General features: G+C 37.7%; 3 protein-coding genes across 3 annotated transcripts; all 3 read right to left on the reverse strand.

The window, feature by feature from the left end:
• Window positions 1–2,335: 2,335 nt before the first annotated feature.
• Window positions 2,336–11,550, reverse strand: LOC145604101 (uncharacterized). The gene is made up of 10 exons (XM_081660049.1): window positions 11,351–11,550; window positions 11,211–11,236; window positions 10,642–10,695; window positions 9,755–9,809; window positions 4,635–5,286; window positions 3,426–3,667; window positions 3,115–3,327; window positions 2,940–3,032; window positions 2,715–2,819; window positions 2,336–2,614 (listed from the first exon to the last, which is right to left on the reverse strand). Exons 6-10 carry the CDS (start codon window positions 3,519–3,521, stop codon window positions 2,336–2,338), a joined length of 786 nt encoding a protein of 261 aa, XP_081516175.1. The 5' UTR covers window positions 3,522–3,667; window positions 4,635–5,286; window positions 9,755–9,809; window positions 10,642–10,695; window positions 11,211–11,236; window positions 11,351–11,550.
• Window positions 5,750–6,924, reverse strand: LOC145606345 (uncharacterized). The gene is made up of 3 exons (XM_081662357.1): window positions 6,548–6,924; window positions 6,361–6,472; window positions 5,750–6,277 (listed from the first exon to the last, which is right to left on the reverse strand). Exons 1-3 carry the CDS (start codon window positions 6,871–6,873, stop codon window positions 5,801–5,803), a joined length of 915 nt encoding a protein of 304 aa, XP_081518483.1. The 5' UTR covers window positions 6,874–6,924; the 3' UTR covers window positions 5,750–5,800.
• LOC145604102 (uncharacterized) lies at window positions 7,387–9,351 on the reverse strand. Its single transcript, XM_081660050.1, has 2 exons — window positions 7,632–9,351; window positions 7,387–7,535 (listed from the first exon to the last, which is right to left on the reverse strand). Exons 1-2 carry the CDS (start codon window positions 9,349–9,351, stop codon window positions 7,387–7,389), a joined length of 1,869 nt encoding a protein of 622 aa, XP_081516176.1.
• Window positions 11,551–25,619: the final 14,069 nt, after the last annotated feature.

Genomic DNA, 25,619 nt, shown 5'->3' on the forward strand with positions numbered 1-25,619 from the left:
ACGTCCGAAACCAGAAATGTATAGGTTATACTCATATGGTAGAGCACATTGCATTTACCATATATAATCGGAACCAATCTCTGAGCAAGTGAGCAATGTCCCCAACCCCTTACCCTTCTCCCCCTCTAAACACCCCAAAATGTTTATACTCTCTGATTTTTTATAAAATTGTTTTCAAGTACAATTGTAATTTTTTTATTGTTTCCTTCACTTTAATTTCTGTGCCCCATACCAATATTAACCTTGAGCTGGGACCGAGGGAGGATGAAACTGTAAAAGCCAAGGTATCTTCTTAGATTAGTCGTTCTACATTTTCTTTTTTATATTTATTTATTTGTTTTTTCCATAAAAAGTCACTTTACAGCAAGAACTTCAAGCTCCTATTTGAAAACAATAAAAAAACATATATCTTTGTCAAACCTGGGAGGGGAAGCGGAAGGGGAAGCAGAAGGGGAAGGTTTGGGAGATTCAGAACTTTCTTTTAGCAACCGTTCAACAGTAGAAAATACAATAACAAATTCAAGTACTGACCTCAGTGTCAGGGTCATTCAGCTTGTCAAGAGCTTCATCAACAGATTTCATTATACAAAAATTTAAAGCATTAATCAACTAATAACACTATCAATTAATGTGTGAATTTTTTTAACCTATTTCAACTGAACTTACAAAACTTATTTGAACATACCTAAACTTGTTAGCCCTAGACTGAACTTTTTTGTTTATACCTGTCAAGGAACCAATAAAGCTTGAATTATAGTTGTCTAAACTCATTAGCTATGAACTTATTAAAGTTATCTAAAATCATTAGCTATGAAGTTTAAATCATATATACCTTAGATCTGAAACGATTTATTAAAATAAAAAAGGAAATTGGAAAAGCCAGGGTTTGTATTCTCCTGGGGCAGATTTGAGAGTTTTCAAATAATACGTTGCATTGGAAGGTTGTGTGGTTAATGAGACTATGCCTGAACATCAGACTTGTGTTCTAGGGCAGGGAAGTAGGACAGCAAGCAGCAGGACAACAAGCAGCAGGAGAGCTTTACAGCAAGTAGCAGGGGAGCAGGGCAGAAAAGCAGTATAAAAGCAGCAGGGATCATGACAAGCAGTAGCAGGGGAGCAGGGCACACACACACACACACAAGCATTTTAGGATTGAAGACCTGATTTCAGTCATAAAGGGAAATGTGACTTTGTTACCTGATGTTGTGTCTTTCCTAAGAATTCAGATGCTTTGTCTAGAAGACCCGGAGATGCTTTCCCTTGACGAACTGCACCTACAATTTGAGAAAATTGTCCAACAAGCGCTTTAAGAAGAAGATTGTTGTGTCCGACCTCGTCTTTCAGCTTTTCATTTTCTTGATACCAGGTTCACGAGCATATTTTGGAAAGAGTTGTTCAAGCTAATGGGGTCGAACTTAAACATGTCTTCAAGTCACCACCCTCAATCCGACGGACAAACAGAAAGATTCAACGGGCTCTTAGAGGAATACTTGAGACACTTCGTCAGCGCCAATCAGAAAGACTGGGTGAAACTCCTTGACGTCGCCCAACTCTGTTTCAACGCACAGAAGAGTTCCGCTTCAAATAGAAGTCCGTTTGAATTGGTGATGGGACAACAACCCCTTTTACCTCACACCATTACAGCGTCTGAAGAAGGGAGAAGCCGTGAAGCCCGGGAATTCAAGGAAGAGTGGCAACAAAATATGGAAGTTGCTCGCGCTTACCTGGAGCGGGCAGCAAGAAGAATGAAGAAATGGGCTGATCAGAATAGGAGGCCACAAGAATTCGATGTTGGGGACATGGTAATGGTGAAGATTCTACCGGAGCAATTGAAGTTCCTCAGAGGGAGAGATCGTAGGCTAATCAGGAGATATGAAGGCCCCATCCGCATTGTTAAACGGATTGGGAGCACTCGTTAACCACGGGTGCGGGGTCGGGGCTTGTGACGGCCGATGCTTCGAAGCGGGCACAAGCGGATCCGACGAGAATAGGCGTCTCTTGAATGTTTCTTAGTTTGGTGGGGAATTCTTCAAGACAAGGCAAGCACAATATCTATAAAGGCTTAAACAACAACACAAGTCTTAAAGCAAGGCAAAGGGGTAGGGAGCTTAGATTCAATAACCATTCGCTCCCTATAGAGCTTTATATAGTATTACTGAAGAATTACAAGTGAACGTTGGAATGACAGTAACACAATAATTCTCCCTAGAGCCTAAAAAAGAGAAAAGAAAGACTTAAAAGACAATACATGAAGGAAAATACAATAAAAAGGGAAGGGGATACATAGAGAAAGAGGTGGATTCTAACATCCTCCCCCACTTAAGCTGTCGACGACCTAAGATAGTGTATCATTTTTCTTGTGCAAAGCATTCACTTCTTCTTTAACACTATCCATCACAATAGTCCTCTTTTGAACTTTTCCATAGCCTTCCTTCCTTAACACACCACGTACTCCGAAAATGTCCCCCTTTTTAACCCCTAGTCCGTAACCCACCGGACGATCGGGAATCTCATCGCCATACATAGTTTGCTGAAATGCTTCATCTTCGAGCTCTTGTTCAGACATCTTAGGATGCACCATCCTCAACTCTTCAACCTTAGCTTTAACATCATCCTATACCAACATTTACGAGTAATGTAAGACCACAAATAACAAAAAATCACACCACAAAATCTACACAAAATGATTCCAGAAATCTGTCACAAAACCATACCACAAAATCTTGAGTGACTGTGTCAAGAAGAAATTTTCCGTCTTTACTCGCATGGGTTTTGATCCACAGCGCTAACAAGCTCATTTTTTGTCCATGTTCATCTTCCTATAAATAATAAGGCAAAACAAGCATTAAATATGTGTACAATAGTATATAACGCATATAACTTGGCTTTGCTCTTACTAATATCCTAAGTAAATATAAAATGACATATATATTCCATACATAATCAGCTTGTTGGTTTGCAAAACTTTTAGAGCCAGATGTATGAATCTGATTTTGACAAGCTCGTGCCTTTTTACCGCATGCTGACATAGTCTGCAATCACATTTTCAGATTTTTTAGTTAGAGATTAAATAGCGTTTAATAGAGTAAACAATAAGGTAAATATTGTCCTTACTTTCCCGTAATCTGAATCCCAATATTTTACCAACTTAACCCAGTTACTACTGGTAATTCCATGTGGCACATTATTACAAATATCATCCAATGTCTTCTCCAGTGGCTTGTAATGAATCAGTTTCAGAGAATATTTGAACTGCCTCCAACATTTATTGGCACGCTTCAAAGCTTGGTTGTCATATTCCACACCAGGAGGAATCACAAAACGGTCCTTCAATAAAAATAATTAGTTAAAAATATAAATCAGTAAGTAATCTATTAGAAGTAAGAGACCGTCTAAGTATTTGTCTTAGGGATGAATATACTTACTCTTATGTCTTTAATTATTTTCCCTTTAAAATGCTTGTCGATTGCTTTCCAATCTTTTTCCCCAACTGGACAATGTGACTCCATCTTCGCAAGCATACTAATGAATTTAACCAAAATATGTCCACCCTTCCTAATTGGCTGGCATAAATCATTGAATTCGACATAGTACTGGACGCCGTTATTACTCCATACGTCAATTGGAAGAATAATACCACTTACTAAGGTAGTATTACCCTTGGCATCTAAATAAAATAACAAAATTAAGTTAAAACTGAATAAAGAAATACCACTTACCGTAGTCAATGTATTTTGCAAATACACACACACAAGCTGTAATGCAGTTCTGATGTTCAGAGCTGAATTTAAAACTGAATTCTAAAACTGAATTCAGATTTGAATTTCAGTTCTGATTTCAGTTCTGTCATTCAGTTCTGATGTTCAGAGCTAAATTTAAAACTGAATTCCAAAACTGAATTCAGATTTGAATTTCAAGTCTGATTTCAGTTCTGTCATTCAGTTCTGATGTTCAGAGCTAAATTTAAAACTGAATTCCAAAACTGAATTCAGATTTGAATTTCAGTTCTGTCATTCAGTTCTGATGTTCAGAGCTAAATTCAAAACTGAATTCAGATTTGTTTTTCTGTTCTGATTTCAGTTCTAGAATTCATTTCTGATGTTTAGAGCTGAAATCAAAACTGAAATCCAGAACTGAAATCAGATTTGATTTTCAGTTCTGATTTCAGTTCTAGAATTCATTTCTGATGTTCAAAGATGAAATCAAAACTGAAATCCAGAACTGAAATCAAATGTATTGAATCACGTATAACACAATTAGCATGTACTGAATCAAAAAAGAAAGCATGCTACACATATCATATTTGTGTCTCAAAATCTGATCTCATGATGAAGTAAGGAAAAATAAAATAAAAATAAAAATAAAAACCAAACAAACATGACATTAGCACATAACACGTATAACACAATTAATTATGCAGCTCAATACAAGTTTCAAGATATAAACAATTCCATATATCTAAATTTAGAACAAGTTTGACAATGATATTTAAAATACATATGCATATATAACACGTATAACACAAGCTAGCCCCCCTCCCCCTCCCCCCACAATAATAAGCAGCAGCAATAGGGCAGGATCACACCACAACAACATCAAGCATCAGCAGACAACTTTAGGTGGAAAACATTTACCTATGGTTAGAACCTCCTCCTTGTCGTCAAAATCAATGTCATCTCGCCAATCCGGAAGTGCTTTTGGTCGCAAGGACTTAGATTGTTTCGGGATCTCTTCTGATTCATTTCCACTTTTTGTCTTTCATGACTATCCTGTGGAGCTGTAGCTGTGGTTTTCACAGCACCTGTTTCACGGTTCCGGATTCCTCGTGTAGCAGGTTTTGGGCGCTCAGGAGGTTTGTGAGAAGTAGAAGGGGAGTTCAATGAGTTTGGTGCAATTGAATGTGGAACATTAGGTGGGATATTAGGTGGGACTAAAGATGAAACTTCTGGTGGGTATTTTTTTTGCTGACCTTGCGTAACTGCTTCCTTAACTGAATTTAATGTTGAACCAGGAGGGTTTTTCCAAATGGATCCTAAATTATTAGGTGGTGGGTGGTCAGAATTTGTAGTGTAAATGGGTGGAGAAAAAGGTCCCCATTTGTCATCCCTAAGAACCTCAGTTTGTGGTGACTTTCTAGCTTGTTTTTTGGTGGGTTGTGAAGCTTCAGCAGCAGAAGAAGTATGTGCATTAGAGATAGTTGGTGACTGTGATGATACTAGATCATGTGACTTGGCTGTGGCAGCAAGTATGTCCCTTGCTCTCTTGCTTTGGTAAAGCATACTTTACCTGATAAATTTGCAAAATAAGTTATTAAAAAGAACAGAAATAAAAAATTATCATAAGCGTGACAATAAGAAGCCAAGTAATGAATATAGTAAGCATTAGTTAAGAAGGCCAAAAGTGAGTTAAATGCATAAAAGCCTCTTTAATTAAGAAACAAGAACAACAACATTTAATCTTAGGAATCCATAAAGTACAAGCTGTAATGCAGTTCTGATGTTCAGAGCATAAATCAAAACTGAAATCCAGAACTGAAATCAGATTTGATTTTCAGTTCTGATTTCAGTTCTAGAATTCATTTATGTTGTTCAGAGCTGAAATCAAAACTGAATTCCAGAACTGAAATGAGATTTGAATTGCAGTTCTGTTTCAGTTCTAGAATTTAGTTAAAAGAAACAGAAAATCAGTTGACAAAGTACAAACTTTGATGAATTATAATAACTAACTGAAATATAAAAATACACACCCATCCAAATTTATGAACTCAAATCTATAATAAATTATAAAAGTTGTAAACAAATTATTCAGGTATATCAAACAAGTCCCTAGGCTTAGTTTTCACAACATGACACCACCCTTTTTGTATCTCATCCTCAATATAAAAAACTTGTTTTGATTGAGATGAGAAAACAAATGGATCATCACGCAAAAATCGACCAGTGTGCATCAACTTTGAGAAATTGATACGAACACTTCCATTCGGATTTGTTTTGATACCCCTACGGATATCGACCCAATCACAACGAAACAATACAACCTTATATGATCCATAATAATCTAATTCCAAAATTTCTTTGAGTTTTCCATAATATTCATGACCCTCTGCTTCCACCATGATTCCTGAATTCTGAGTTACTCGAAATCGCTCACGATCCACAATATCAAATTTGTAACCATTGATAATAACACTTTTCATCCTTTTCCCGCGGTTACTCAAGCCACCGGCTAAGGCTTTTCTTAACTTTCCATCTACCGTGCTATCATCTAAATTATGGACCTATAATTCGAGAATAATAAAGTTAGAATTAGAAAGTTGTATAATATGTAAATAAAAAGACCCTAAATGTAAAAGCATATGACCTGGCTTTGCAACCAATCTGCAAATTCATCAATTATCCACTGATTTTCAATAGATTCATCAGCTTGACTTCCTCCAACGTCATTCTCTTGCCTCTTTAGTTTTAGGAACTCACTACCGAGATTGTAAATTTTATGTTAGTAACAAGTACATATTGGACGCTTTAACTAAACACATTATGCTACTTACTTGAGCACCGGGGTTAGTTCATCAGAATGAAGTAAAACATAGCGATGAGCTTGCTTTAAACTTCTATCATCCAAACGGACATTTTCTTTTTTTCCAACAACACGACCACCAGAGTTATACAAATAGTTGTCAATGTTTGATACACCATCCTCATTCCTTCTAGGTCTATTGAACATAGTCTCAACACTTTCTAGATATCTCGAACAAAATGCAATTGTCTCCCACAAAAGGTAACCTTTAGCTATAGATCCTTCCGGTTGCGCTTTATTGCTTACATGAGATTTCAAAAAGGCCAAGTACCTTGAATTATAGTAACGATTTTGCATGTGAATGTGAAAGAATAGGAAAAATTATTATATAAAAATAAATAATACAAATAAAAAGAATAATAATAATAATAATAATAAAAATAATAATAATAATAATAATAATAAGTACCTTTCAACAGGATACATCCATCTATAATGAACCGGTCCGCCTAGTCTGACCTCTTCTACTAAATGAATTAGTAGATGAACCATGATTGTAAAAAATGTTGGTAAAAATTCCTTTTCAAACTTGCAAAGAGTCAACACGAGCTTTGATTGAATGGTATCTAATTCTTTTGTATCTATAGCAGTTGAACATATCTTTTTAAAAAAGTCAGACAACTCTTCAAGCAAGTCAATAACTCTTGTGGCATTCGACGCCCTTAAAGCAACCGGGAGGATGTCTTGCATGAGAATGTGATGATCGTGACTTTTCATATTAATAAGTTTCCGTTGCTTTAGATTCACACATCTTTGCAAATTAGATCCATATCCATCAGGAACTTTCATCTTTTTCAAGACTTTCAAAAATCATTCTTTCTTCTCGTTAGACATGGTGTATGCAGCCGGCGGGATGTAACCTTGAGGGTCGATCCATAGATGAGGTTTTATATTCAAATTCTTTAGGGCTTCTCTGCCACTCTCATCATCCCTACTATTATCCATATCTAAAAGAGTTCCTAATAAAATATCGGACACATTCTTTTCAATGTGCATAACATCTAAATTATGTTTAAGAGGATTATGCTCCCAATACTCTAATTCAAAAAATGTACTTTTCTTTTTCCAAAGAATATGATCACCATCGGGATCGCAATCATCATCAAGTTCATTGGCAGCTTTTTTCCCTCTTTTTTTAGGAACTTTTTTTGTCTTCCCATATACATACTTTACCCCTTCTTGTTGCTTCAAAACTTCGGTCCCGCTAGTACGAATCGGAGCAATACCATATTCTTCTTTCCCATCAAACAAATTAGCTTGTGAGCGATATGGGTGATCAATAGGCAACCATTTTCGATACCCAGTGTAGATAATTTTGCCACCAAATCTATCTGAATGAGTAGAATGAGTGCAAGAAGGACAAGCTTTGTAGCCTTTCGTACTCCAACCTGACAGCATAGCATAAGCCGGAAAGTCATTAATAGTAGAGTGTAGGGCTGCTCGCAGTTTGAAGTTGCTTCCACTATAAGAATCAAAAGCATCAACACCTTCCCACAATAATTTCAATTCATGGATTAGTGGTTGCAAGTACACATCAATATCCATACCGGGACCAAATTTACCAGGAATAATTATAGAAAGAATAAAGGATGATGGTTTCATACAAAGCCATGGTGGTAAATTATAAGGAATGAGGACCACCGGCCATGTACTATAATTTGTGTTCATAAGACGATATGGATTAAAACCATCACTCGCTAGGCCTAATCTAACACTGCGAGGATCAGCGGCAAACTCTGTATATTTTTCATCAAATTTTTTCCAGGCCTCGCCATCAGCAGGGTGTCGTAGAATCTTATCATCCTTACGATTAAAGTGCCATCTCATATCCTCTGCAGTTTTAGATGACATGTAAAGCCACTTTAATCTAGGGATAAGGGGAAAGTACCGCAAAACTTTAGCTGCCTCGCCTTTCTTAAATGCTTCTTTTCCTTTTTCATTTACATCACCCTCCTTTCCTTTCACATTTTTCCACCTTGATGTCTTGCATATATGACACTCACTTTTATTTGCGAATTCGCCCCAATATAACATGCAATCATTTGGACATGCATGGATTTTCTCATATCCTAACCCTAAATCATTTATTATCTTCATGCCTTCATAATAGGACGATGGAAACTCCTTAATAATGGGAAATGCGTCAATTAGAAGTTCAAGTAATTTATTAAATGACTCTGCAGACCAATGGAACATACACTTTAGGTGAAACAAATGCAATAGAAATGAAAGTTTTGAAAAAGTAGTACACCCCTCGTATAGGCCTTTTTCAGAAGCTTCCATGAGATTTTTATACTTTGCTTGTTCTTCATTTGAGAAAGTTGCTTGTTCTTCATTTGAGAAAGTTGATTGATACTCATCATCTACCTCATCCATGTCATATGAATTGTCATCCTCAATACTTTGTTCATTAAATGATGGATCTTGAGTTTTGTCGGTTTGTTGTGTATTAAATCTAAAAGCTGCTCTTAGTAACCCGTCCATATCATCTCGACCAACTGCATTTACTTGATCATCACTTAGATCATAGGTCTTACTCCCTTCATCTTTACGATGAAATATCCAATTTCTATAGTTTTTATAAAAACCATAAAATAAAATATGCCCTCCAACTTCTTCTACAGAATTTGTTTTATTTAACTTGCACTTATTACATGGGCATTTAGTTTCCCATGTATTTGGTAAAAGAGTCTCTTTAGCAAGTTCCAAGAATTTCATGCAACCTTTAAAATAACCAGGATCACCTCTTGGTAAATCAATCCAACTAGTATCCATCTCTACAAAGAAGTATATAATTAATTGCTAATTGAAAACAATACAAAAATAAAAGGATCCTAAAACCAATATATAATAAGGACATCACTTTCACCGAGTAAATAGACATCCATCAAAACTTATAATACCAACAAGTTTATCCACTAAAAAATAATGTGAGTAATTCAAGCCTATAAACTTGTTGAGGGGTGAATGAAGAAAATTAGAAAGAAACATGCAACAACAACAAAAAAAAAAGTTATACAAGTTTTTCAAGCAATTAGAAGATAGTGTACATGAAACATCCAATTAGGCAAATCTAATCAAGCCTACAAAATTGAAATAAGTATATGACATACACTAATCAAGCCAACATCTTTAAAAATGTATTCTACTTTGAGCTAATATCTAAGGTAGAGTGTACCTTCTCTTGCCGCAAAAGTACAATAAGAGCGTGCGAATCTAAATGTTGAACAAAGCTGGAAAAAAAAGAAAAGGTAGTGTTGGTAAGCTTTTACATTTTGAAGGATGTAAAGAAGCAAGTGTAAATGCATTATAGTCCAAAGAAGCACTTATAAACTCGCATTGTTTATGTTTTATTTATTTATTTATTTTGAAGGTAATCTTGAAGAGTATGCAAAGTAAAATGTAACGTATAGACTACAAAACCTAAGTGGTATTCCTAAGCAGAAGCAACTTGTACAAAATAATATATAATAACATAAATTTGGGCCGGTTACATAACTTAGATTTTGAATAGATCATCTTATATACAGGTTTAGTGATACTAACAGTTTAGTATAATTCAACTAACAGGTTCAATTATCAGATGATCATCACATAACTAACAGGTTCAATTATAATAAACTGATCAAATTTACATTATTATTTCTCCTACTCTTGTTGGACCAATCCCATTTTTGAGTTTACTGTATAAGACTATAAGTAAATAGTTCTCCTTAAATGATAATGTATGATAGCAACAACTGCAATAGTGGAAATAGTAAATAGATAACACCATATATCATGAAATTATATATGAAAGAATGTTCTCAAAACATCAGGACATCTTAAGTAGCATGTGTATGTATGTGAAAGATTGTCTAACAGTCACGACAACTAATAGGGTGGCGAAAAGTCTATCATTAAATCATAATGAAATATCAATCGAAGTTCTGTTTTCACCTCAAGTACCCATGTCGGCTAGAGAATTTGATGTTATATATGTTATTAAGTATTTTTCTCAAATAATCTCAATTAAGAATCAGACAGCAGATTACTTGAAACTAAACAAGCAGATAAATGAGCAACCTGTAGTTAATGAAATTTCAGGCAGCAGAAAAATGGATTATTTTGACAGTCTGACTGCAACAGAAGCAGGGGAGTGTCAGAAATTAAACATGTAAATAACATCTGGAAAAATTGGGACAGAAATCTCCAACCGTAGGCACATGTTGTATAGGAAAGATGCAGCTGCTTGTAATTTACTACTGCCAGGCTTGCCTATATATGGTTTTCCTACTTAGGTTCATATAGCATCACCAGTGCAATTACTACCACACCACCTATATCAGTGACACCTTCAACTTATACAGAATTGAAAGAGAAATTACAAAAAACCACCCCCATACGAACCCTCTTCAAGCCAGCACACTTTCAACTTTTCCAAACAATTCAACTCAATCTTCAAAATAAGAAAGTGATTATATCAAAAAATATTCGAAAAATCCCAAACTAAAACCCTAGAAAACGCATAAAAAAACTTTTTTTAAAAAAAAATACGACAATAAGAACAAGCAAATCTGAAATTTGAAAACAAAATTCACGAAAAAAAAACAAAAAAAGAATTTACATGATCAAATTAAGGGCAAAAAAATTACCTTGCAATAAGAGATCGATTCTTGTTCTACTCCAATTGTAAATCGAACACATGCAAAGAATAATTCCCAAATTAACAAAATTTACCGAATTATGAACAATTAGGTATCAAAAATTGTGAAGCAAATTGTGAATCAATTACTTGAAATCTCCTAAATTCATTGAAAATTAGTAAGAAAACCAAGAATTTAACACAAAAAATGATGAATTTTGTATCTTTGATTATGAGCAGAGACAGCAGTAGCTTTGGTGAAATTGCTCAGTATTTTTTCTTTGGCAAAAAATTGCTCAGACGATGTATTTACTGGGTAGTTTAATTGGATGGGTTTGAGAGTATTTCTTTTTTTTTTTTCTTTTTTTTTTTTAGTAAATAATTAGGGGTGAGTCTTGAAGCCCGCTTTTTTTTTTTACTAAATTTTAAAATTGCGGGCAGTAGCTAGGGTGTGAGAAAGTCACGTGTAAGACTCGTGATTTTTTTCGACGCTTTTCTGTGTCGAAAAAAACCATCGACACTAAAAAGCGTCGAGAAAAAGCGGAACCAAAAATTGTACGCTGACTCGCATCCAAAACGTCGAATCAAAAGCGTCTAAAATATGCGGGTTTTGTAGTCGTGAAACAGTCAATTTACCCGTTCCAAACATGCACCGATATCGTGACCTGAAGCCTCCACGGACATTTATTTCAACATATAAGGGTCATATATGGTTCCACACGTCATTATATGACCCTAAGATGTATCCCCTAGGGTCTCAAGACTTTTCGGCACCGGGTCCCGTAACCTCAAAATTCCTCAAAAAGCGTGGATTATAGCCTTCAATTTTGGAACTTATTGACCTTTTTTCACCCGGAAATAAAAGTTGCCGAGATGTTAGCCATGTTTCCTAATATCCCCCGGAAGTCCAATTGAGTGGGTGGAACCATCCAATATGCCTTTAAACAGTCAATTTACCTGTACCAAACTAGCACCGATATCGTTACCTCAAGCCTACCACGGACATATATGGAAACATATAAGGGTCATATATGGTTCCAAACATCATTATATGACCCTAATATGTATGCCCTAGGGTCTCAAGACTTTTCGCCAGCGGGCCCCGTAACCTCAAAATTCCTCAACAAGCGTGGATTATAGCCTTCAATTTTGGAATTTTTCGACCTTTTTTCGCTCGGAAATAAAAATTGCCGAGATGTTTACCATGGTTCCTAATACCCTCCGGGAGTCCAATTGGGTGGGTGGAACCATCTAATATGCCTTTAAACAGTCAATTTACCCGTTCCAAAGTTGCACCGATATCGTGACCTCAATCCTACCACGGACATTTATGGAAACATATAAGGTCATATATGGTTCCAAATGTCATTATATGACCCTACGATGAATCCCCTAGGGTCTCAAGACTTTTCTCCACCGGACCCCGTAACCTCAAAATTCCTCAAAAAGTGTGGATTATAGCCTTCGATTTTGGAATATTTTGACCTTTTTCGCCCGGAAATAAAAATTGCCGATATGTTTACCATGGTTCCTAATACCTTCCTGGAGTCCAATCGAGTGGGCGGAACCATCCAATATGCCTTTAAACAATCAATTTACCCGTTCCAAACTTGCACCGATATCGTGACCTCAAGCCTACCACGGACATTTATGGCAACATATAAGGGTCATATATGGTTCCAAACATCATTATATGACCCTGAGATGTATCCCCTAGGAATTCAAGACTTTTCGCCACGGGGCCTCGTAACCTCAAAATTCCTCAAAAAGAGTGGATTATAGCCTTCGATTTTGGAATTTTTTGACCTTTTTTCCCCCGGAAATAAAAATTGCCGAGATGTTTACCATGGTTTCTAATATCCTCCGGGAGTCCAATTGAGTGGGTGGAACCATCCAATATGCCTTTAAAAGTCAATTTACCCGTTCCAAACTAGCATCGATATCGTTACCTCAAGCCTACCACGGACATTTATGGCAAGATATAAGGGTCATATATGGTTCCAAACATCATTATATGACCCTAATATGTATGCCCTAGGGTCTCAAGACTTTTCGCCACCGGGCCCCTTAACCTTAAAATTCCTTAAAAGCGAGGATTATAACCTTCAATATTGGAATTTTTTGACCTTTTTTCGCCCGGAAGTAATAATTTCCGAGATGGTTACAATGGTTCCTAATATCCTCCGGGAGTCCAATTGAGTGGGTGAAACCATCCAATATGCCTTTAAACAGTCAATTTACCCGTTCAAAACTTGCACCGATATCGTGACCTCAAGCCTACCACGGACATTTATGGCAACATATAAGGGTCATATACGGTTCCAAACGTCATTATATGACCCTAAGATGTATCCCCTAGGATATCAAGACTCTCCACCGGGCCCTGTAACCTCAAAATTTCTTAAAAAGCGTGAATTATAGCCTTCAATTTTGGACTTTTTTGACCTTTTTTTGCCCGGAAATAAAATTTGCCGAGATGTTTACCATGGTTCCTAATACCCTCCGGGCGTCCAATTGAGTGGGTGGAACCATCTAATATGCCTTTAAACAGTCAATTTATCCGTTCCAAACATGCACCGATACCGTGACCTGAAGCCTCCATGGTCATTTATTTCAACATATAAGGGACATATATGGTTCCACACGTCAGTATATGACCCTAAGATGTATCCCCTAGGATCTCAAGACTTTTCGCCACCGGACCCCGTAACCTTAAAATTCCTCAAAAAGCGTGGATTATAGCCTTCAATTTTGGAATTTTTTGACCTTTTTTCGCCCGGAAATAAAAATTGCCGAGCTGTTTACCATGGTTTCTAATATCCTCCGGGAGTCCAATTGAGTGGGTGGAACCATCCAATATGCCTTTAAACAGTCAATTTACCCGTTCCAAACTAGCACCGATTTCGTTACCTCAAGCTTACCACGGACATTTATGGCAAGATATAAGGGTCATATATGGTTCTAAACATCATTAAATGACCCTAAGTTGTATGCCCTAGGGTCTCAAGACTTTTCGCCACTAGGCCCCGTAACCTCAAAATTCCTCAAAAGCGAGGATTATAGCCTTCAATATTGGAATTTTTTGACCTTTTTTCGCCCGGAAATAATAATTGCCGAGATGGTTACCATGGTTCCTAATATCCTCCGGAAGTCCAATTGAGTGGTTGAAACCATCCTATATGCCTTTAAACAGTCAATTTACCCGTTCAAAACTTGCAACGATATCGTGACCTCAAGCCTACCACAGACATTTATGGCAACATATAAGGTTCATATATGGTTTCAAACGTCATTATATGACCCTAAGTTGTATCCCCTAGGGTATCAAGACTATTCGCAACCGGGCCCTTTAACCTCAAAATACCTTAAAAAGCGTGGATTATAGCCTTCAATTTTGGACTTTTTTCACCTTGTTTTGCCCGGAAATAAAATTTGCCGAGATGCTGACCATGGTTCCCAATACCCTCCGAGAGTCCAATTGAGTGGATGGAACCATCCAATATGCCTTTAAACAGTTAATTTACCCGTTCTAAACATTCACCAATATCGTGACCTGAAGCCTCCACGGACATTTATTTCAACATATAAGGGTCATATATGGTTCCACACGTCATTATATGACCCTAAGATGTATCCCCTAGGGTCTCAAGACTTTTCTCCACCGAGCCCCGTAACCTCAAAATTCCTCAAAAAGCGTGGATTATATAGCTTTCGATTTTTGAATTTTTCGACCTTTTTTCGCCCGGTAATAAAAATTGCCGAGATGTTTACCATGGTTCTTAATATTCCCCGGAAGTCCAATTGAGTGGGTGGAACCATCCAATATGCCTTTAAACAGTCAATTTACTCGTTCAAAACTTGCACCGATATCGTGACCTCAAGCCTACCACGGACATTTGTGGCAACACATAAGGGTCATATATGGTTCCAAACGTCATTATATGAGCCTAAGATGTATCCCCTAGGATATCAAGACTATTCGCCACCGGGCCCTGTAACCTCAAAATACCTTAAAAAGCGTGGATTATAGCCTTCAATTTTAGACTTTTTTTCACCTTTTTTTGCCCGGAAATAAAATATTCCGAGATGTTGACCATGGTTCCTAATACCCTCCGGGAGTCCAATTGAGTGGGTGGAACCATCCAATATGCCTTTAAACAGTTAATTTACCCGTTCTAAACATGCACCAATATCGTGACCTAAAGCCTCCACAGACATTTATTTCAACATATAAGGGTCATATATAGTTCCACACGTCATTATATGACCCTAAGATGTATCCCCTAGGGTCTCAAGATGACCGGGCCACGTCATTATATAATCCACGCTTTTTGAGGAATTTTGAGGTTACGGGGCCTAGTGGCGAAAAGTCTTGAGACCCTAGGGTATACATTTTAGGGTCATATAATGACGTTTGGAACCATATATGACCCGTATATGTTGCTATAAATGTCCGTGGTAGGCTTGAGGTCACGATATTGGTGCAAGTTTGGAACGGGAAAATTGGCTGTTTAAAGGCATATTGGAAGGTTCCACCCACTCAATTGGAATCCCAGAGGGTATTAGGAACCGTGGTAAATATCTCGGCAATTTTTATTTCCGGCCGAAAAAAGGTCAAAAAATTAACGCTTTTTGAGAAATTTTGAAGTTACGAGTCCCGGTGACGAAAAGTCGTGAGACCCTAGGGGAAACATCTTAGGGTCATATAATGACGTTTGGAACCTTATATGACCCTTATATCTTGCCAGAAATGTCCGTGGTAGGCTTGAGGTCACGATATCGGTGCAAGTTTGGAACGGGTAAATTAACTGTTTAAAGACATATTGGATGGTTCTACCTACTCAATTCAACTCTCGGAGGGTATTAGGAACCATGGTAAACACCTGGCAAATTTTTTTCCCGGGCGAAAAAGGTCAAAAAATTCCAATTTTGAAGGCTATAATCCACGCTTTTTTAGGAATTTTGAGGTTATGGGTCTCGGTGGTGAAGAGTCTTGAGACCCTAGGGGATACATCTTAGGGTCATATAATGACGTTTGGAACCGTATATGACCCTTATATGTTGCTATAAATGTCCGTGGTAGTCTTGAGGTCACGATATCGGTGCAAGTTTGGAACGGGAAAATTGATTGTTTAAAGGAATATTGGAAGGTTCCACCCACTCAATTGGACTCCCGGAGGGTATTAGGAACCATGGTAAACATCTCGGAAATTTTTATTTCCAGGCGAAAAAGGTAAAAAAATTCCAAAGTTGAAGGCTATAATCCACGCTTTTTGAGGAATTTTGAGGTTACGGGGCCCGGTGGCGAAAAGTTGTGAGACCCTAGGGATCCATCTTAGGGTCATATAATGACGTTTGGAACCATGTATGACCCTTATATGTTGCCATAAATATCCGTGGTAGGCTAGAGGTCACGATATCGGTGCAAGTTTAGAACGTGTAAATTAACTGTTTAAAGGTATATTGGATGGTTCCACCCAATCAATTGGACTCCCAGAGGGTATTAGGAACTGTGGTAAACATCTCCGCAATTTTTATTTCAGGGCGAAAAAAGGTTAAAAAATTCAAAAATTGAAGGCTATAATTCACGCTTTTTGAGGAATTTTGAGGTTACGGGGCCCGGTGGCAAAAAGTCTTGAGACCCTAGGGGATACATCTCAGGGTCATATAATGACGTTTGGAACCATATATGACCCTTACATGTTGCCATAAATGTCTGTGGTAGGCTTGAGTTTAAGATATCGTTGCAAGTTTAGAACGGGTAAATTGACTGTTTAAAGGCATATTAGATGGTTCCATCCACTCAATTGGACTCCTGAAGGGTATTAGGAACCATGGTAAACATCTCGGCAATTTTTATTTCCGGGCGAAAAAAGGTCAAAAAATTCCGAAATTGAAGGCTATAATCCACGCTTTTTGAGGAATTTTGAGGTTACGGGGCCAGATGGCGAAAAGTCTTGAGATCCTACGGAATACATCTTACGGTCATATAATGACGTTTGGAACCATATATAACCCTTATATGTTGCCATAAATGTCTGTGGTAGGCTTGAGGTCACGATATCGGTGCAAGTTTGGAACGGGTAAATTGACTGTTTAAAGGGATATTGGATGGTTCCTTCCACTCAATTGGACTCTTGGAGGGTATTAGGAACCATGATAAACATCTCAGCATTTTTTATTTCCGGGCGAAAAAAGGTCGAAAAATTCAAAAATTGAAGGTTATAATCTACGCTTTTTGAAGAATTTTGAGGTTACGGGACACAGGGCGAAAATTCTTGAGACCCTAGGGGATACATCTTAGAGTCATATAATGACATTTGGAACCATATATGACCCTTATATGTTTCCATAAATGTCCGTGGTAGGCTTGAGGTCACGATATCGGTGCAAGTTTGGAACGGGTAAATTGACTGTTTAAAGGCAAATTGGATGGTTCTACCCACTCAACTGGCCTATCGGAGGGTATTAGAAACCATGGTAAACATCTCGGCAATTTTTATTTCCGGGCGAAAAAAGGTCAAAAAAATTCAAAATTGAAGGCTATAATCCACGCTTTTTGAGGAATTTTGAGGTTACGGGGCCTGATGGTGAAAAGTCTTGAGACCCTACGGAATACATCTTAGGGTCATATAATGACGTTTGGAACCTTATATGACCCTTATATGTTGCCATAAATGTCCGTGGTAGGCTTGAGGTCACCATATCGGTGCATGTTTGGAACGGGTAAATTGACTGTTTAAAGGCATATTGGATGGTTCCACCCACTCATTTGGACTCTCGGAGGGTATTAGGAACCATGGTAAACATCTCGGCAATTTTTATTTCCAAACGAAAAAAGGTCAAAAAATTCCAACATTGAAGGCTATAATCCACGCTTTTTGAGGAATTTTGAGGTTGCGGGGCCCGGTGGCGAAAAGTCTTTAGTCCCTAGGGGATACATCTTAGGGTCATATAATGACGTTTGGAACCATATATGACACTTATATGTTGCCATAAATGTCTGTGGTAGGCTTGAGTTCAAGATATCGGTGCAAGTTTTGAACGGGTAAATTGACTGTTTAAAGGCATATTGGATGGTTCTACCCACTCAATTGGACTCCCGTAGGGTATTAGGATCCATGGTAAACATCTCGGCAATTTTTATTTTCGGGCGAAAAAAGATTAAAAAATTCCAATATTGAAGGTGATAAGTGACATTTATGTCACTCATAGGGGTAGTGTTTAGGTTATTTTCGTGTTTATTTTCCCTTATTTTACCTTTTATTCTCTTATTTTCCCTTTAATAAAGCTTCTAGTTTATTTGGTAATTTTGGAGTGTTTTAGTTTATTTTCTTTATTTTATTAGTTTTAGTTTATTTTCGTATTTTATTTTATTCTATTTGCTTGCGTAGTTTTAGTTATTTTTAGTTTAGTTTTATGTCTCTTATTTTCTATTTTATTTCATTTTATTTTATTTATTCCTATTTTATTTATTTCATTTTATTTGTCGTTGTTTTGTTTTATTTCGTCCTTTGTTTATTTTCATTTTATTTTATTTTATCTTTGTCCCGATTCTCCCTTGTGTTTATTTGGTTGTGTAGGATCGTGCTCGGAGGTCGGAGGTCGGTGGTTCGAGTCAAAGGTGTCAATCCATGAAGCTTTCAAGCCCCAAACTTGCTGCTGCCCCTTAACCTTCACCCCACATCCCACCTTATCCTCCACCACACACATCACCACTCAGCAACACCACCACACACACACTAACTCTCCTCACTCCCCTGCTCTTCACCCACACAACAGCCCACCAAACTCACAGCACCAACCACCGCCAAAACCACCACAATCAGCCACCACACTCTACCACCAGCTTCCACCTCCACTCCAATCACCTCCAACCAAATACCGCAGCTTCCACCAAACACCAGTCAGCCACCTCACGCAGCCCCTGCTGCCCACAATCAACCACCAAAACACTCGCAACCACCACACATCACCACACTAACAGCACCGCAGCCACCAATCAAAGCCGCCGCACACAGCAGCAGCCCCAAATCAAAGCAGCCCGCAACCCATAGCTCCAATTCATCTCAATTCTCGATACCCTTCGGAGCGGGCACTCACTCCACCGAAGCGGCCGCTCCATTTCGTTCAATTTCTCCAATTTGAGGCAGAAGCTCAGAGTGGACGCTCCAATGGGTATGAGCTGCCGCTCCATTTTTATCGAGTTTAATCGTACGGATTAATGAAGTTGGACGGCTGCGATTAACCCACTTAAATCAACGGTGAGATCGGTGATGATGGTTCTTGAATGGGTGATTATGGCCGTTGATGTTGATTTGATGATGATGATTGATGATGGAATTAGTGAGGCGTGAAGCAGGGGAGCAAACCCCATAATTGAGCAGCTAAAGAAAACGAAGAAGGAAGGGATCTGACGGGATTTGGGGGGTTTTCGGTTTTTTGTTTTCCTTTATATTTTTCTTTTTATTTTTAGTTTTGTCATTTTTTATTTATTTTATTTAGTTTTATTTTCTTTTTATTTTCCTTTATTTTAGCTTGTATATAAATACCCTTCTTGGGATATTTACTAAAAAAGAATCATCCATCTATTATTCTACTTTCTAATTAGTTTTTACGAGAGCTTCTCTCTCTAGGTTTAGCTTAGGGTTAGGGTAGTTTAGAGAGAGAAAGTGAGGGTTTCACCATTATTGAACTTGGATTTTGAAGAAGAAATTGATCATCTTTTCTATTGATTTACATCTTCAATCAATGAGAATCTCTAACTCTCTCTCCTCTATTTTTATTGCTTTATTTTTATTATTGTTTTAGTTGTTGGTATTACTTGTTAATCATGTTGATTCTTGGTTATTTGTTAATTAATCTTGTTATTATCATGATTAGTGAGTAATTTCCCCATTAAGGGGATGGTTGTGGTGTAGTTGGATCTTGAGCATGTTCTAGGTTTAGAGTTGATTTATTTGTGATTAAAGTCTTTATATGCTTGATATTCTTTAATCTTCTTGCAAGTGCACATTGTTGGTTGATTAAAGGTGAATCTTTGCTAACAAGGAACGGAAGTTGACTTAGTTAAGGTTCATTATTATCGATTGTTATTTAATAGTACCTCCTAGTATATGGTTCTAATGTGGAAACATAGAGGCTATGTTGGGAGAAGCCAATTGACCCCGGAAGGCGGCTAGATTGGACTCTTTATTTCGATATTTGAGCATGTTTAGCTCATAATTAATTCAATTTCTATGCATTTGTTTATGTTCAAGTGAAAGCTATACCTAAACCATTTCCCTTAATGCTTTATTTCTTGTTTTAGCATTTTTAGACTTTAGTTTATTTATCTCCTATTCCGGACTAGCTTAATTGTCGATAACATTTGGTGGTGTTTAACCGTTCTCTGTGGTTCGACCCCTATACTTGCCTTATACTCGTATTAGGTTTGTTTAGGTTGTATAAATTGTATTTGATCTAGGGATAGACAATTGACGACGCGTTTATTCCCTTGTCAGAAGGCTATATTCACGCTTTTTGAGGAATTTTGAGGTTACGGGGCCCGATGGCGAAAAGGCTTGAGACCCTACAGAATACATCTTAGGGTCATATAATGACGTTTGGAACCTTATATGACCCTTATATGTTGCCATAAATGTCCGTGGTAGGCTTGAGGTCACCATATCAGTGCAAGTTTGGAACGGGTAAATTGACTGTTTAAAGGCATATTAGATGGTTCCACCCACTCATTTGGACTCTCGGAGGGTATTAGGAACCATGGTAAACATCTCGGCAATTTTTATTTCCAAACGAAAAAAGGTCAAAAAATTCCAACATTGAAGGCTATAATCCACGCTTTTTGAGGAATTTTGAGGTTGCGGGGCCCGGTGGCGAAAAGTCTTTAGTCCCTAGGGGATACATCTTAGGGTCATATAATGACGTTTGGAACCATATATGACACTTATATGTTGCCATAAATGTCTGTGGTAGGCTTGAGTTCAAGATATCGGTGCAAGTTTTGAACGGGTAAATTGACTGTTTAAAGGCATATTGGATGGTTCCACCCACTCAATTGGACTCCCGTAGGGTATTAGGATCCATGGTAAACATCTCGGCAATTTTTATTTTCGGGCGAAAAAAGATTAAAAAATTCCAATATTGAAGGTGATAAGTGACATTTATGTCACTCATAGGGGTAGTGTTTAGGTTATTTTCGTGTTTATTTTCCCTTATTTTACCTTTTATTCTCTTATTTTCCCTTTAATAAAGCTTCTAGTTTATTTGGTAATTTTGGAGTGTTTTAGTTTATTTTCTTTATTTTATTAGTTTTAGTTTATTTTCGTATTTTATTTTATTCTATTTGCTTGCGTAGTTTTAGTTATTTTTAGTTTAGTTTTATGTCTCTTATTTTCTATTTTATTTCATTTTATTTTATTTATTCCTATTTTATTTATTTCATTTTATTTGTCGTTGTTTTGTTTTATTTCGTCCTTTGTTTATTTTCATTTTATTTTATTTTATCTTTGTCCCGATTCTCCCTTGTGTTTATTTGGTTGTGTAGGATCGTGCTCGGAGGTCGGAGGTCGGTGGTTCGAGTCAAGGGTGTCAATCCATGAAGCTTTCAAGCCCCAAACTTGCTGCTGCCCCTTAACCTTCACCCCACATCCCACCTTATCCTCCACCACACACATCACCACTCAGCAACACCACCACACACACACTAACTCTCCTCACTCCCCTGCTCTTCACCCACACAACAGCCCACCAAACTCACAGCACCAACCACCGCCAAAACCACCACAATCAGCCACCACACTCTACCACCAGCTTCCACCTCCACTCCAATCACCTCCAACCAAATACCGCAGCTTCCACCAAACACCAGTCAGCCACCTCACGCAGCCCCTGCTGCCCACAATCAACCACCAAAACACTCGCAACCACCACACATCACCACACTAACAGCACCGCAGCCACCAATCAAAGCCGCCGCACACAGCAGCAGCCCCAAATCAAAGCAGCCCGCAACCCATAGCTCCAATTCATCTCAATTCTCGATACCCTTCGGAGCGGGCACTCACTCCACCGAAGCGGCCGCTCCATTTCGTTCAATTTCTCCAATTTGAGGCAGAAGCTCAGAGTGGACGCTCCAATGGGTATGAGCTGCCGCTCCATTTTTATCGAGTTTAATCGTACGGATTAATGAAGTTGGACGGCTGCGATTAACCCACTTAAATCAACGGTGAGATCGGTGATGATGGTTCTTGAATGGGTGATTATGGCCGTTGATGTTGATTTGATGATGATGATTGATGATGGAATTAGTGAGGCGTGAAGCAGGGGAGCAAACCCCATAATTGAGCAGCTAAAGAAAACGAAGAAGGAAGGGATCTGACGGGATTTGGGGGGTTTTCGGTTTTTTGTTTTCCTTTATATTTTTCTTTTTATTTTTAGTTTTGTCATTTTTTATTTATTTTATTTAGTTTTATTTTCTTTTTATTTTCCTTTATTTTAGCTTGTATATAAATACCCTTCTTGGATATTTACTAAAAAAGAATCATCCATCTATTATTCTACTTTCTAATTAGTTTTTAGGAGAGCTTCTCTCTCTAGGTTTAGCTTAGGGTTAGGGTAGTTTAGAGAGAGAAAGTGAGGGTTTCACCATTATTGAACTTGGATTTTGAAGAAGAAATTGATCATCTTTTCTATTGATTTACATCTTCAATCAATGAGAATCTCTAACTCTCTCTCCTCTATTTTTATTGCTTTATTTTTATTATTGTTTTAGTTGTTGGTATTACTTGTTAATCATGTTGATTCTTGGTTATTTGTTAATTAATCTTGTTATTATCATGATTAGTGAGTAATTTCCCCATTAAGGGGATGGTTGTGGTGTAGTTGGATCTTGAGCATGTTCTAGGTTTAGAGTTGATTTATTTGTGATTAAAGTCTTTATATGCTTGATATTCTTTAATCTTCTTGCAAGTGCACATTGTTGGTTGATTAAAGGTGAATCTTTGCTAACAAGGAACGGAAGTTGACTTAGTTAAGGTTCATTATTATCGATTGTTATTTAATAGTACCTCCTAGTATATGGTTCTAATGTGGAAACATAGAGGCTATGTTGGGAGAAGCCAATTGACCCCGGAAGGCGGCTAGATTGGACTCTTTATTTCGATATTTGAGCATGTTTAGCTCATAATTAATTCAATTTCTATGCATTTGTTTATGTTCAAGTGAAAGCTATACCTAAACCATTTCCCTTAATGCTTTATTTCTTGTTTTAGCATTTTTAGACTTTAGTTTATTTATCTCCTATTCCGGACTAGCTTAATTGTCGATAACATTTGGTGGTGTTTAACCGTTCTCTGTGGTTCGACCCCTATACTTGCCTTATACTCGTATTAGGTTTGTTTAGGTTGTATAAATTGTATTTGATCTAGGGATAGACAATTGACGACGCGTTTATTCCCTTGTCAGAAGGCTATATTCACGCTTTTTGAGGAATTTTGAGGTTACGGGGCCCGATGGCGAAAAGGCTTGAGACCCTACAGAATACATCTTAGGGTCATATAATGACGTTTGGAACCTTATATGACCCTTATATGTTGCCATAAATGTCCGTGGTAGGCTTGAGGTCACCATATCAGTGCAAGTTTGGAACGGGTAAATTGACTGTTTAAAGGCATATTAGATGGTTCCACCCACTCATTTGGACTCCCGGAGGGTATTAGGAACCATGGTAAACATCTCGGCAATTTTTATTTTCGGGCCAAAAAAGTTCAAAAAATTCCAAAATTGAAGGCTTTCCACGCTTTTTGAGCAATTTTGAGGTTGCGGGACCCGGTGGTGAAAAGTCTTTAGTCCCTAGGGGATACATCTTAGGGTCATATAATGACGTTTGGAACCATATATGACACTTATATGTTGCCATAAATGTCTGTGGTAGGCTTGAGTTCAAGATATCGGTGCAAGTTTAGATCGGGTAAATTGACTGTTTAAAGGCATATTGGATGGTTCCACCCACTCAATTGGACTTCCGGAGGGTATTAGCAACCATGATAAACATCTCGGCAATTTTTATTTCCGGGCGAAAAAAGGTGAAAAAATTCCAAAATTGAAGGCTATAATCCTCGCTTGTTTTGGAATTTTGATGTTACGGGGCCCGGTGGCAAAAAGTCTTGAGAACTTAGGGCATACATCTTAGGGTCATTGTAGACACCTAAAAATGTCTCCCCAAAACCAAACATGATGATGAACAACTTTTCACCGCCATTATTGGTCGGGTTGAGTATGTAATCTTTAGAGTGCTTAAATCCATGTTCATTCCCAATACATTTCTTAAACCAACCCAATTCCTAACATATTTCACCAAACCATAACTTATTTTCCTCATTTCGTGCCTTTAAACCCAAAATAATTCATTTCGTGTCCATTAAAATCATTCATTTCATGTCCTTTTTATAAAAACGTTTAGACCAGTTTATTTTGGTCCATAATCTGGGTCCAATTGTTAAATAGTTGCATAGGGCTTTAAAAGAGTTTTCCAACGATATATTATAAGCCCAAATCCGAGTTATAACGAATAAGTTATGGCCAAAATACTAAACTGAGTCTAAATCGAACCTAAGCCCACCTTACCTACGACCCAATCATCATGTGGAGGGTCCAAAGGATTTAATCCCACTCCTAATCCAATTAGGATTAATTGGAAACTTCTATAAGTTTCTAAAAGATCTTAATTATCCTTTTTGAAAAGATAAGATTAAAGCATTTGAAATTGAATAAAACTTTTCTTTTTGAAAGTCCTAATTCGATTCGAATTGAAAGATGTTCAAAGATTGACAGATACACTAGTAGAAAAATTCAAAAAAACACCGGTTCAAGGCCACCGGTTTTCAAAAAACCGGTGGCTTAAAAAATGCGCGGTTCAAACCAAACACACATTGCCACCGGTTCACTCAAAACCCGTGGCAATAACATAGTATTTAAAAAAAAAAAAAAAAAAAATTCGCGCGTCCTTATTCATCAGGTAATTAGTTCCTGTTTCATTCGACCACCAAAAATTTCGAGCTCTAACTCTCTCTTCACGACACTCCAACCCTAGCTACCACCACGAACTCCACCTCTTACGCCCTGCCGCCGCTGCACCCTCCACCACCGTCGAGCACCCCCTCCACCACCTGTTCGCGGCGTTCCTCCTAGCTGCAACTGACCCATCGCGTCGCCCTCACTGAGGAAATCCACCACCTGTTCGCGGCCCTCCTCCAGCAGCAACGCGGCCCTCGCCGCCGCATTACTGTGCCCAGCCGCCGCCACTTGTGGGGTCCTCCACCACCGACCACCGTGCATCTCTCCTCCCTTTCATCTCCACCTAGGGTTAGTTTTAATTTATTTTGCATTTTCAACAATGCTTAGGCAAAATTAAAATTAA

This window comes from Chenopodium album, chromosome 22 (genome assembly GCF_948465745.1).
Source record: "Chenopodium album chromosome 22, dcCheAlbu1.1, whole genome shotgun sequence".
Classification (NCBI taxonomy): Eukaryota; Viridiplantae; Streptophyta; class Magnoliopsida; order Caryophyllales; family Amaranthaceae; genus Chenopodium; species Chenopodium album.